We start from the raw sequence: 14,847 nt of genomic DNA, 5'->3' as shown, positions 1-14,847 counted from the left end.
GAAGCACAAAATGTAGCCCTCGGTAGGCAGTTACGGTCCGTGGCGGCCTTGCCACCTTCAAGAGCGACCGCATAGTCACGGCGTTGATAGCAGGGGCGAGCAGTCTACTACCCTGGCGTATAACTCGCTAAGCGATCGCTTTCAGTAAGAGAGCTTCCTGCGTCTCAGGTCATGAGGCTCCATCGTTTGGCATAAGCAGCTCTCATGATGGCGGAGATGAAACGCAGAACGGTGAAGATGCCTATGCGGTCACGAAGAGACGCTGGCCCGAGAAGAACACAGGATAAGCAGCACGTTTGAGTGCTCTCCTAGCGTCTATACAACCATCTGCTAAAGGAACGCCATGAGCTGACGAAGCAACAGAGGGACAGACAGAATTATAAATGCCTGAACGCTGTTCAAGCTGCTGCCGCCTCGACCGCAGGCGTTGAGCGGCGTTATACGCGCGAGTGTAGTGACCGGATGTTCATGTTTCTGTATGAGCATGGAAACACGGTTGGCGGATGTTGACTCGATTTTATTTCGACATCCCTTAAAGTACGTCGTCAACTTGAGCTAAGAGTATTTCATGCTTAATAAGACAAAATATGTTGAACGCCTGTAGTTTTCTGAGTTAATTAGTACCATAATACTTTTTGTTGCAACTGGAAGAAATTTATGATGTCACTACAGAAATTGCAGTTGTTCCCACATTTTCCCGGCCAAAATAGCTAGAGAAATTATTTTACAGCATAAAATTTTGTTCAAAAATTTTTTCGACTGGGTAAAGTACTAGGATTAATGTCTACTGTCTAAGTAGGCATACCGTGCACTCGGTACTCATTGCATAGCAAGGAGTCTCAACCACTTTTTTATCTTAGATGCCAAACATGGGAGCCTATTCATAATATTCTAAAATAACCCACTAACAGAACAATGAAGGATTGGAGGTCAGCTGGCACGAAACAAATTTACACTTTATCGCTGCATCTAAAACAATTACTGGACTAAGTCTATTTCAGCGCGGAAATGTCGAAAGCGAGTTTACATGATTGTTTTCACATAGTGCATCTTTATATACTCGCACTAACACAATCCTCATCACTATCGGTGCTATAATTACTGTCAAATAAGTGCACATTGTCGTCGCTACTACCAGGGCATCATTAGGAGTAACTGCAGCGTCATTACATTGCTACTGTATCATTATCTTTGTCCATAACTGCATCGTCATTTTCACCGCTACAATCATCCCCACGCTAGACAAGTAGAATTCCGGTCTGTTTCTCAAAAGCCTCGTCTGGAGTTGTGGTTTGAGCGCATTGGTTGAGGACTGGAGAGATGATGGCTCGATTCCCGGTAGAGGCAGATTTTTTTTTCTGTGTCAGTTCATGCGAACATTTACGGAGATCATATCTGACGACACCAGAAGTGGTCCAAGAGGGGCTTTCGCTTTAAAATGTAGGAAGAGTGGTACCGGTGTGACATGACACGCAGCTGCGACAAGGCTGATTGTTTATAGCATTTAGTGTTTGCGATTGCAACAGGTCTCTAGTTCAGTGAGGTTACGAGCGCAGGAGCAGCTTTAAAGATAATGCAATAAAAAGCTGCGCTAATAAGACACGGTCGAAGGAAAGGTAGGCGTCAGATGATGTCAGTATCGGGCAATTTTAATTTTGTTTTCATGCCGTCTTGAAGACAAAACATTCAAGGCTGCAGCCAGGTACGTTTTGATATAATTGTGCCAACTCATTTGAACATGCATTTAGAAGGGCAAATAGCCTTTCGTTCCTTTCTAATGAGGTTTGCGAGAGCAGCTATTGCAGAATTCAGTTGGCAGGTAAACACAAGATAGCACAGAAAGTACATGCCTTGTACCTGTCCACGTAGTCTACTATCTGCTCGAATCGCAAAGCGGGGCTGACAATCACGCACGTTGAACCGATGCAGGCTGCCACCATGGTGAAGAGAAAACCCGAAGCGTGAGTGATGGGGTTCCACGCTAGTAGCACATCCTCTTCGCTGGAACTCAAGCATGCCCTGTTCGGAAAGACGGGAGTTTCCGGAGGTGTGGTTGGAAGACGGGAACAGACACGACGAATGTTGTTTGAAGCATCTTACTTCTACAAGAGCGAGTGAAAAGTGTTAGGTCGGCTCGATTGCTGCTAACAGATGCAGAGAGACATCTATTGCACAAGCCTCACACGTTAGTGGGAGCAGGAGGAACAACTCCATGCAATCATCGTTGCAAGCAAATATTTTTTTCCAATACGCCTGTTCGGTACGCTGGTTTTCAGTGGTAACAAATGTCGATAAAAATGTCGATAACAAAGAGATAAAAATGCATTTCATATTTTTTCCGCTGCTGCATTAATAATTGTCATGTGTGCACCGACAATAGCTCCGTGCTCAACACTTTTCATTGAATGACTGTGTAGCTTAGCTTCGCAGATCCTCCACCAAAGAACGTGGCAACGCGTCAGTCTTACATAGGAATTTGGGAGGCAGTTGCATTTACATATTTTCATTTGCAGATTTAGCCTTTCTTTGGTTGTTTGAGCATTAAATCCTAGTTGCAGCTTTATCATTAAAATTAGGTACTATATCAGCGGGCCGAATGATATCTTAAAGCAGTCTTCAGTCATTTTTTTCTGGTGCTTCGAAATTATTTTCAGTCAATCAGTACAGCTGCAAGAAAAACAGACGTCGGTATTGTACAGGGCTGGTAAATATCTTTTTTTTTTCATGCAAAATAAATAAAATAAAATTTGTATTTTTTCGCCACTACGGGATATATCAACGTTCAGAAAACTCACGTAATCGCCTTACGATGTCATGGATATAAGAATTTATTATGGCTCTTTTTCCGCTTCAAATGCTGCAAATGGTGTCGGTAATGATATTGGCGCCTTCTGTATTTACCAAGGCGTAACTAAAGAGTAACTAAAAATATAATATTTATACATATATTTGGGATCTCTGGATTAATCTCAACTTCGTGAGAAAATTAACTAGTCATTCTAAGAAGTTTTTCTACAGCTCATTCCGGGAACTCCGCACCTTCAGAGCCCCTGCCGCACTTCCCGAGTCCGCATTTGGAGAAGGCTCAGCCTTGGTTATATTATTGGTTCAGTACAATGTAAGCTTGATTCGTAATCCTTCCCTTTATTCGACCCTGAATGACTGAGGAAGTGCATGGAGTTACCGTTTCTGTGCTGCATATATATGCCACTGATATAAAAAAAAGTTAGGAAAAGCAGTTGACTGCTTGCGTTCCATAAAAGCCTAAGCTGGATCAACAAATGAAAAAGTGAAGTTGATGCTAACGCTCCGCTTTAAAAGGTTCGACGCGATGACGCGAATGGCTCCTATCTGTGGTTACTCTTTCGATTACGCATTTACGCGCTTCGCTGTCATAAGTTACCAAGTTATAGCAAAGACTATCCTATCTCTATATCTATAAAGGCCTGTTTTAATCAAGCCCTACAGATGTGCCTAAGTGGCACATTAATAGCGTGTCTTACTCATCGCCCAAGGGGCCTGGAAAGGTCGATTCCCAACTCAAACAAGTAGTCCGATTTGGCATCCTTTGTAACGTCACGTTGTCTCGTGACGTCACCGAAACGGTAAAAAATATCAGTACTTGGCAATGCCACGGGAGACGACCAACTGCCCCAGCAGTCATTTAATGCTCACAACGTCGATAACACAGACAATGGCGGATTTTCTGCACAGCAGGCCTTTAACAAGGTCGCATTAAGAGCGATAGGAAACAGTAAATTCATTTTATTTGTAGTGTTTACGTGTCTATACTGCAATGGCACACCTTAGGAGCACTGCGAAAGAGCGCGTCCTGATGACGTCCAGCTACTATTTTGGCACTGCTTTTCATGTATGCTGCCGTCGCCGAGTTCTATTGCTATTGAGCCATAAAATGATTTCGCATTAAAATCGCAAACAAAACGATAACTTTTCTGCAGCATTGTCAAAAAACATTGCCAAAAATGTGCGTAGTATAATCGGAGAAACCAAGAGCAAACCTTAATTTTAAATGCACTATGAGTACAACGATTTCGGAAAGCAATTAGTCGCATGAACCATACCCATGTGTTCAAAAACATTGACTATACCTAAAATACCTGCCTTCTCGTTCTTCGTGCGCAGTAATTTAAGTAATATTCGGATAAACAGGTTTAACGCAGTTTGCGGTGCGTATGCAGTCTTGATATCCGCATTATGTTCAAGCATCGTTTTCTTAAACAGATATTGAAAAGGAAAATAATCAGAAGACCTTCTATAAACGGGTCAAATTTATTAAATCTGATCGCCCATGCACACAATTATGACAGAGAACACAATCAGATAGGAGATGTGATTAGAATTTTTAGAGTCCAGAGAGTTCAAACATTGAAGCCATCATGGAGGAGCGCCCTATACTTGCCCTTAGCCGAGTCATATTTCTCCGCATAGACATATGCCATTTGAGCTAGCCCCTATTTAGAGCCAGTCGTGCCTACATTTGGGCTTAAGTAATGCATTTATTTCTCATAATATGGTGTCGAGATTCGCCCTCACAGCTGTATGTTTAAAATCTGCAACTACTCAGTAAATGATAATTGAACACATTCAATCGTAATATATTCACGCTTCTTAAGACCTAAAAAGTTGCTCAAGAAGCCTAACAGCCTCCGTACACCTACACGCGGAAATAAATCCCATTGGCTTGATGGTTTTGTACTCGTCCACTTTTAAGAAGCACTTTGTGAACTAACGGTGTTGGCCAGAGTAGGACACTCCTAAAAACAAAAATAAAGGCATAGTTAGGGGGCTCATTGTTGTTATGTGCTAAAAGCGCAAATTTTTTTTAAAGAACATAGGGTTTATTATCACGTTAGCAAGGCTTTATAGCCTCGTTTTTAGCAAATATAATTTGATTACTGGAAAACAATTTGTTCACTACTCCATAAAAATACTCTGAAGTTGATGGAAGGAACGTTTGGTAGATATTACGAAGTACCAAAGGTTTCGTACTGTCATTCTTAATGACATGTTACCCTTTATGTTATTGCTTATCTTTTACTATTTCGGAAGCTGGATTTGCGCTGCAGGATGTACCTGAGAAGACCTATAAATACATGTATACCTTGTACCATTGGCTCGTAATGCGAAAAACAGGGTTGTGGCGTCATATGCATTTTGAGGGGATGGTTTAGCCGTATTGCCCGCATATCGTGCCCAGGACCTATGATAATATTTGCGTCGCAGCTAAGTAGTATTAGCAAAGAAGTAAAAAGGGCTATATCAGTCATTTCAGTTCATCTTTTCAAATCAACTGACAGACGCTGGTACTACACGAATATTGGAGTTTGTTCAGAATTATAAGTCATGTGACAAAGGCGACAACGTTTCATGCCCAACGAAATAGTGCTTTGCACTTTGCACATGGGGTGATCGGCTGCGGTGAGACCTACGTCATTTCGAACTACATTGCTACGAGAAATTCACGTCCTCATCCGCTCCGCTCCAACGTTTACTTCTTTTTTTCAGTATGAAAGTACCAACGCCGATATACAAGCATTAGATGATTTTGGCAAATGCGAACCTCCGGCTCGACAATAATAAGAGAGCAGCAATCTTCTGTGTCGTCTTGGTTTGTGTAGGGTCTGCATCGGCAAGCCTGCTAGAAATGGCGAATTCAGGAAGTGATTACCAACATCGGCAATTTGAGGCGTTAGCTCCATTTCAGTATAGGCAGGAGGGCCTTTAATGGACAGTACTGACTCTGGAGCTCTGGAATTGCTAACGACGTAAACGTATGTCGAAACGCAATGCACCAGATTTTAAAAACTGATTCGAGTGAATACAGCGATGTCTTGGGCTAGGTAAAATATCTCTTTGAGGCAGACAGTAAAAGAGATGTAGGGCCAGAGTAAGAGAACGCTGTTGAGTCGTAAATAATACTGCCAGACCTACTTTGAAGTGTGAAGGTTCGCGACGAAGCTGTAATGCGATATCTCGACGCCTTTCGGCAGTCCCGTGGTCCCCGAGGTGTAGCAGAGTGCTGCGACCGCCTCAGTTGGCACTATGCCTGCGACCTCCTTGTAGTCGCTGCTGTCCAGTTCCACGAAAGAGCTTACGCTCTCGAATCCAGTAACAGAGCCCATTGCAAAGAGGCCCTGTAAACCAAATGAAAAAGTTTCAAGCAATTTTATTTTATTTAGCCGGCATGTTTATTTCTAATTTTGTGACTGCTGCATCCTTAGTGTGTTGCTAAATGAGTAAAATCACGTGACAACAAAAGAATTTTGTTTGCTTTAAATAGAAACAGAACACACTTTGAAAGCGGGTGGAAATTTTAGTCTCTGAAACGTTGGTCCTTCTGACGGGCAGCACCAATTTCTTTACGTTCACTGCTTTGAGGTTATAATTGGCCTAATTCTCTGGCTTGGTGCTTGTAGTTTATCGCAAGAAGTTTAAGGCTATTAAGAAGTACTGAATGTACAGTGGTCTGAAGGAGGAAAAACAAATAATTTCATTTCATCTTTTATTATTATTCCACACCTGAATTATGATTTCCGTATATAGGGTTATTTTATAGAATACCCAGTAAATAACTCAGGTTAGTGAGAAAGGCGCCGCATATATACATGTATATCATGTCGGTACAGACCTTAGTAAGAACAAGAAACTAGGAGCAAAATGTCAACGATTGAGTGAGGGTAAAGAAGAGGTACTGCATTTAGATGGCGCACATGGGATGAGGTGCGAAAAAAACAACAACTAAGGGCTTCTATTGGGTTTCCTGTTTACTCGTTCCCTGGCGGTTGGTATCCCAGCTCTTCTGGGCTGTTGACCCTAAGTACTGCAAATATCCTGCTTTTGTGAACTTCATTCAGCCAACGCCACCACTTGGTTTCTGATCTAGTTCACAAAATCTGTAGTTGTTTGGTCACAGCTAGAACTATGCTTTACAAACTTATATACGTTTAAACAGATCACATACCTTGAGCGGGAGCCGGTCGTGGACATTGAGCACCTTTCCAGCATTTTGTGGGTCTGTTAGTGCATGAGTGGCATCACCATCTTTCATTTGGTAGTGAAGCTCCTCTGTTTTCGTGAAAAAAGTGGCAAACGCAGTTGTTTAAACTGGCCTGTATCTCAGGCCTGTTGAGAAAAACACGTAGAATGATGGTGACTGAACTTTACCGTGGTTAATACGTTTGACGCATTCATATAACAAGGAATCAAAGGGCATTGCATTAAGACGCACCCAGTCACAGTTTATTTATTATTTTTTACCATTTATTCTCGTGTTGTACATTTTTGCACGTTTCGTGGAAGAAGGCGCACAGGTAGGGTTTCAAGGAATGCGGGAAATTGTCTTCAAATTAGACAGCACAGGCACCTTTAAGTTGGGCACCTCACTAAAACGCGTTTTCAGGTTTTCGTAGCGAGAAAGAAATTGAAGGTAAGTAAAATGGCCTGTGTCGATTTATTGCTTATCTATTCGACTTGTACGAGATATAAGTCTTGGTGATCACCCGTACGGTAAAGGCTCTCTTCTCTTTTCCACCCTTGAACATTGATGTCAGGAGGATGATAGGTTCATGAATTTTCCGCTGACTTGTTTATTACACTCATTCAAATAATAAGCGTCGTCGCCACCCGCTTCCTATCTCCCAATTTTCTTTCTAATATTAATGGGATGTGACGTCAACGTGTTAAGTAAGAGACCTCAGTTTTACCGGAAAACGCCGATTCTGATTTGATGAAAGTATGTTTTGAGGAGCATTACTTTGACAAACACAGGAAGACGACTGCGCTTGAGTGGCAACGTTGTTTCAGGTCCATACTGCTAAGTAAGAGCTCCAAATAAGCTGCAAAGACAGCTCTAATTGATTTCTCAGAATGAGTAAAAACTGACACTGATTTAATTCTGTATTATAGCATAGGCTTTGGCATCCATTAACGACAGGTATTTAGAACGCTACTATTTTCCAAAAGTCATGGTAATGTAGGGGCAGAATATTGTACGCACGCTCCGTGAGGGACGTTTTGGCTAGTACGACGGTGGCACCGGCAAACACAAGACCATATATGGCGACGAAGTTCTCCACGCAGTTGCCAAGATGGACACACACGCGATCGCCCGGGCCGATCTGACGTGCCTGGAAGCCCACCGCGAAGCGTTTTATTCTGTCGAAGAACTGCAGTCGGGACAAGCGCAAAGTGTCATCGACCTGCAAGGAAGAAACACATAAGACCTTCCTCGAGTTGTGCTTCATCTATTACTACGAAAACCGCAACTAACTACAAAATAAGCTTTTTTTCCGCAACGACGTCTTAGGGACTCACAGGATGTACGGGAATAAGAGGTTCTAACTATGAAGGGTGGCTCAGTGGCACTTGCACTTCTGAGTACTCACAATTCCACCCACGTGCATCCACTCAATCTCGCAAACACTCATATTTACTCATATCTACTAATTCGCTGTCCCAGTTTCTACTCACAATGAAAACCTCTCACACTCACGTTCAGTCGTGCACTTGCACTTTATTCGCCTGTACTCAAATCACGACCAGTCGATTGCACTCATGACCAATCGTAGTCATATCGACTGTCTTACACTTGCGACCACTCACTTGCACTCATAAAAATATCTACTGAAGTTTCCACTCGCGCGGAGAACTAGTCACAGTCACATCTACAAACTCGTATCCAAGTTTCCGTCCACTCACACTATAAACACTAATTCGTACGCTCTCTTACTTCCACTCCCTCACATTCATGATCGCCCAGAACCACTTGCTCAAGCTAACGCTCACATATATATACACATGGTAGTGTGAGTAGCTGGATATGAGTACAATCACGAATGAGTGTGCCGCATTATGATTGGGGATGCGGGATGGAGAAGGAACAAACATATACGGGCAATGGAGAAAACGACCAGGAAAGATGAAACTGCAATTTCAGTTCGCGCGGCAGTAATCCCGTGTTGCAGGACGACGATAAATAAAACAATTAACGGTGTTGAATAATAAAGACCACACGACTAAAATATGCTATCACTGGCTCTCTTCATCCCATATAATCGCTTTCGTATGTTTTACGAAGTCAAGCTCAGCTGCTTTTATTTCCGCTGGGCCATGATCCTATCCAATGTTTGCTATATTTACTCACTTTCATTTTTGCTGAGTCACTCTTATTCATGTTCGCTCAGCCATTTGCAGATATTTTAATTTGTGCTGAGTGATTTTTTAGGCATTGGTTCTTTATGAGATTTTACATCCCAAAGCGACTCACACTAAGAGAGACGCCGTAGTGGAGGGCTGCGGAGTAATTTCGACCACTTGGGGTTCTTCAACGTGCACTGGCATCGCACAGCACACGGGCGCCCAGCTTTTCGCCTGTATTAAAAAGCGACCTCCTAGGCCGACTCCTAGGCCGAGATTTCATCTCGCATCCTTGGGCATAGTAGTAGAAAGCCCTAACCCCGGCAGCATTCCTTAGATATCGCTGGTGATTATCAATATTACAGTCATTGCGCTCAATTTGTGGATTCGTTTCGAGCACCAACCATTACTGATCTTCCTTCCAACTGGAGGTGAGATTTTATTGCATTTTACTATCAGTCAGCCATCGCAGGTGGCAGGTGCACAACATTAGGCCGGACGCTAGAATAGTCCCACTGTTATTGCATGGATACTAAGATACTGAGTCGCTCAAATCGAGGAAGTTTATTTATTTTGTTTGGTCTGCCTCGCAAATGTATGCCACTGGAGGGATTAGTTGGCAGTGGAAAAATGGACGAAGACTAACTACCGACGTCACGACAGCATTTGTAATGGCCGAATCAGTTTAGAGATCGTAAGCGAACCAACTGTCACCCTCGGATCTCGAATCACGCACTCTGCTCCTAGGCTGTGCACGCTGTTTGGCGGTGCTTTGCTAAAGCCTTCTTTGCTAAAGGTTCTTAAACCGGGGTAGTTTCGTTAACTGTTTATAGATTGTTATTTTTAACCCTGCCGGTGCGATTTGTGTAGGTGAATTGTACGGCAAAGCATACGTCATGTACGCAATAGACCTCAGTGATTAGTGTTAGTAATCGAGATTACCAATCAGTTCTTTTTTACTTTTATCTTCAAGCTTCAGCATTATATCCAAAGATCTAAAACTGTGGGCGCGGAAGTCTAGTTCAGTTTTTAAATTCTCTTGATTAGGAATGGATTTTGATATGCTTAATGTCAAATATACGTATTTTCTTTTTCAACTCGTTAGCTCACCTCTGGGAATGCACATATCTAAAACAGAGCCGCTAAACATTGCAACTTCACGGAAATAATTTAATTTACATCTACAGCGTTATTAGACGAATGGCTAACGCATTTGCTGTACCAGAAATGCAAGCAACACCACAATAAAACTTTGTATTGTGGGAAGCCAACTTTTCAATAAAAAACATGCGTATATTTGAAGGTAAATATCTCTGCCGCCAAAGAAATTTCAAAAACCTGATTCGTATTTTACGTTGATTGACCCCAATATTTTGACATGATGCTGGTATAATATTAAGAGCAAAAAGTTCCTCAGTTTTTAGCACATTAACCGTTTCATCACTGAGGACGTCTATCAAACATAATTTCAGCCTTGCTACTAATCCACCAGCACAGTTTCTGTCTTCACACAGTTTAAAATAACGATATGCAAATAGTTAAAAAGAATTCCCCGGTATATGCCGGGTTGTCATTTATGTGTGTTGTAGGTAAGTACTGTATGCTAATGAATATCTGCTACCTGAATGTTGTATGGAAGAGCTAAGGCACATAATTCGCTTCTGAACTAGCCACGTTAAATCAACCGTAATTATTATTAATTGCCAGTTATGGCGCACAGGGGAAGAAATTTGGGCGGCACTTTGGACCTCTGAAGTGAGATGAGGCGAAAGGCTTTGTTTGAAACGCTGCTTATTCCTTTTTTACTCCGTCTCCTTGTGTATGCTGTGTGGTGCGGCGTTTGAGGAAGCGCCAGATGAAAGACGCAAAACGGACGCCTGGATGGCACGCCCGGCAGGATCGGTTTCGTATTGCCTGAATCCCTCTCTGATGCTATCGGCCATGACCGGACGTGACGTCATAACCGAATGTAACGTCGTGATTACATCAGTTCCGGTTAATATACATGACCGGTTGGGACAATGATAACGTAACATCCGCTCATAATATCACATACGGTCATGACCGGTAATATCACCAAGTCACAAGTCATATCGCAATGTCGCGGTATCCCGCGGATACTCGCCAAGAAGTGTGACAATTCTTGAGGATGGACACTCATGAGCCCATTAAGGCTTTCGCACTAAAATAACGTATGCCATCTTCTCCTTTTGGCGGCAGCTGTGCTTAGTGTGGCGTTGCTATGGTTTAGACGCACTCTCCGTAGCGTTGGTTCACTTGCCGCAAAGAACGAATCACAATTCCTGATAACACCACGTGGTAGCCGACGCTTCGCAGTGCCGCCAGTCGTCACCACTGAGAGTTGCGTGCAGGTTTGCTGCTCACATAAGAAGGGTAGAAGGGAGGTGGGTTCGGCTGCTTAACGAGATCAAGGGTAGGATAGTGCATAATAACGTCAGTAAGGAGCCCAATCAGCATTGACAATGGGTGCATATGTGTCAGGGCGATGGAAATAGTGGGAGCTCTAATAGTGGGTAGAAAAGTTTGATTCCTTGGATTCGTTATATTGGCCATAATTTGTGTACCAGAAGAGGTGTGCCTCTTTTATTCGAGGGTTACTTTTCAGCGATGCCGGCATCATGTATAACAGAGATGAGATCAGGAACAGAGCTTGCTGTGGTTAATCACGTAGCCGGCGCTACAGAGCGTCCGCGGGATACTGATTTACCTCTTCATAGATCAATCAGGCATGTTCATGAAGCGCGGCACAGAAGTATGTAGTTTGCCTTTGAAAGGCAAGTGAAAATAATGCAGATAACAACGCTTTTTTTTTTGACTACCGAAGGCCTAAACAAATCAATAAGTGATATTTTAAACAGCTTACTCATTATTTGCCGCATATACGGTACAGCGCATGAAATTAATAATTTCAAAGCAGATGCAGGTGTTTTAACGGGATCACTAACCGGAAAGACAAATATTGAGAACCAGAAGTCTGCTTTTTGCGATCATCGCTGCGGAAGAAGAGCAGGGCAACGTGTTTATTTTTTTTAATGGCCATCCAAATATTTCTTCTACACATGCTGTTCTCAGAAACAGCATGATGATAATCATTCAGAGGATATTGACGACGAATTTTTTAAATAATAACGCCGCTCTGTTCATCCAAGGCTTGTATGTACATGCCAGAATTATTGCTGGTATTTAATCAGTATTGGTCTCCGTAATTCATGCGTTTGCTGGCGAATCCTGTGCTCTGGAAAGGAATATTGAAGTCAGAAAGAAAATACCTCTTATTTAAAGCAAAATAGTTAAGATGTATAAAACTGCACAAAAAGAGTTGGTTCTTCGAGCGGGCTTCAAGCAGTTGCTGCTTGAATCTTCGGCGTGCAGTCGCAGGAGTACCCTCGATCACTTGAAATTCGACTTCGTACTCCTGAATATGACGCGCGCGTGTCTGTAGTTGTACTTGATAACACGTTGCCATAAAAACACTAAAATACGTATTTCGCTTTTGTTTTCGTCATTATATACACAGTACCTGCAATGTGCGACTAGTAGCGGTTTCAATAGAACGGTGTTTCTGCAAGGGAGAGAAAAATTATTTAGACCGACGTTCCTACCCTTTAAAAAACGTCATATCAAGCAAGGCACTTCATCCCTCCCTTAGACATTCTTCTGGAAAGTTTTTTGCCGCACTTGAAGAAGCCGCATCAAGTTACAGTGCAAAACCAGACGCCAAACTTCGCTTCACGCTTGCTAAAGAGTTTGCAGTGTTGCCCAAGAGAAGTTTCAATATTATATCTCGGCCACGTGTTACCAAGACGTTGCCTGGACGAGTGCTTTTTATTTTAAGTGACTTTCCAGTGTGTGCAGCTTTACAAAGCTTCAGCTGTTCGCTGTCTCTTAGTTAAAGGACCCATGTGTGATGACACCTACATTCTTTCTAAACAGCGCGGTGGCTCACGTGGTCTCACGTTCTGTTGCTGCTGAGCTGGCATGATTTGTCATTCGGCTGCCGAACGAGAACGTGTAAGCCGGAGGATAAGGAGAAAGGAAAAGCGGGAGGTTAAGCGAGGAAGAATAGTTCAGCTCGCAGCCCTGTACGGAGGGAAAATGGATGAATGGATATAGATTAGAAATATAAAAGGAATAAGAGGGCAGACAAATCACTAGAAGAAATGCGCATTGAAAGATCAAAGAATGTAGAGCAGTCTCTTCGCTTTAAGCGAATGAAGGAGCGCTTGGTAGGCCTTCATCGGGGATGATCACCAGCATCTCTGTCCGAGACTCCTAATATCCTTCAGCGGGCATGGGCCAAGATCCTCTAGAGCATGGCGTAGATATCGTCTTTAGGCGCAGTATTTTGGACATTAGCAAATGACATGTGGCATGGATTCCTTGCATATGCAGACACAGAAGGCTGGGTAATCAGCCATGCCATAATAGTTAGCATTTTGGCTGCGGAGGCTGCACTTTGATGCTCCTGAAAGTAGTGGGTTCCAGAATGATGTGCGGTATTGGAGCACGGCAATGAAGACCGGAGAGCGGATGTCGACCTATAGTCCCAAACAAAGCGGTCCCTCATAAGAACGCCCTGCGCTAGCTTAACCCCACACCTGGTGGCATACGTACACACCAGATTATACCATAATATAAAATACCGTACCATATCATACCACACCATGCAATTGCATATCTTATCATATAACGCCGTACCGTTACTTACCATATCATAACCGGCCGCACAAGGCAACGTACCACAAAGCATTTCACAACACCGCACCATAACTGGTCATACTATACAATAACTTACCCTAATGTACTATGTCTACCGCACTTTACCATGCCACACAACACGTAATGCTACACCATGCAGTACCCTACGACAAACTTCTGCATAATGCCTACACAGACTTTACGCACCACACCATACTATAAGCTTGCACTCACCACTGCAGTCTTTTCCGGCGATTTTTCCAAGCACGTCTTTACCGCTGTGTATATAGACACCGAGGGTATACTGCACCTAGGATAGGGAGAGTAGAGAACCCGGTCTTGAATGATGGCCTTCATTGCGAGTGAAACGAAAAGCAGTAATGGGCAAGTGCGAGCAGCGAGCTCTTGGATTCTTATCGCTCAGTTTGCAGTCGTTACAACGTATACGCAGTGGGCACAAAAGCCGAATTGGCCGTTTTGCACCATGTTAAGATATCAGCACTTGTAAGGCGGCAGTCTCATGAGTTTTACGCCGATAACACCAGTTGAAAGCCACGTGGAACAAGCTCCCGAACAACAGGAGCATGGCAGAATCGTAAGCACATGTAAGCAGTTAAAATGTATGCGTCCGCGGCCGCTTCCTTGTTTCTTGATTTCTTGTTTTTTCTCCGAATAGGGACGCCATGGGGCTGATATGTTTTACAAGCAGTTATGTTGTAGAGTATGAGTTACATGTATGAAAACATCACAAAACACTTAACCATGGTTTTAGTGTAATAAAGTACTATTTAATGAAACATCAGTAATCCACATTTGGGCTCCTGCGAGGTGTCTGGCCATGTTTCATGCTCTAGAGGGCACGAGCCCTTCAAGGTAAGTGATTCGGGGATGCGCCACAAGAAAAAATTCGCAGCCTCAGTTCCTTCTGCTTAGACTGTCGCACCCTCTCCCTTACCTTCATACCTATTTCTC

At 43.1% G+C, this 14,847-nt stretch overlaps 1 protein-coding gene across 1 annotated transcript in view; it reads right to left on the bottom strand.

Moving 5' to 3' along the window:
* Nucleotides 1–14,315, bottom strand: part of LOC146181261 (luciferin 4-monooxygenase-like) — a 33,683-nt gene extending 19,368 nt beyond the window's left edge. The window contains exons 1-5 of the mRNA XM_084576318.1: nucleotides 14,110–14,315; nucleotides 8,018–8,219; nucleotides 6,983–7,086; nucleotides 5,953–6,155; nucleotides 1,851–2,019 (exon numbers count right to left, since the gene is read on the bottom strand). Of these exons, the coding sequence (XP_084432444.1) occupies nucleotides 1,851–2,019; nucleotides 5,953–6,155; nucleotides 6,983–7,086; nucleotides 8,018–8,219; nucleotides 14,110–14,232 (801 nt within the window). The 5' untranslated portion in view covers nucleotides 14,233–14,315. The remainder of the gene's footprint in view (nucleotides 1–1,850; nucleotides 2,020–5,952; nucleotides 6,156–6,982; nucleotides 7,087–8,017; nucleotides 8,220–14,109) is intronic.
* Between the last annotated feature and the right edge of the window lie 532 nt (nucleotides 14,316–14,847).

This window comes from Amblyomma maculatum, chromosome 8 (genome assembly GCF_055883805.1).
Source record: "Amblyomma maculatum isolate TAMU_Amacu chromosome 8, ASM5588380v1, whole genome shotgun sequence".
Taxonomy (NCBI): Eukaryota; Metazoa; Arthropoda; class Arachnida; order Ixodida; family Ixodidae; genus Amblyomma; species Amblyomma maculatum.
Note: the sequence above shows the minus strand (reverse complement) of the source record. Positions and strands in the feature narration are given on the sequence as shown.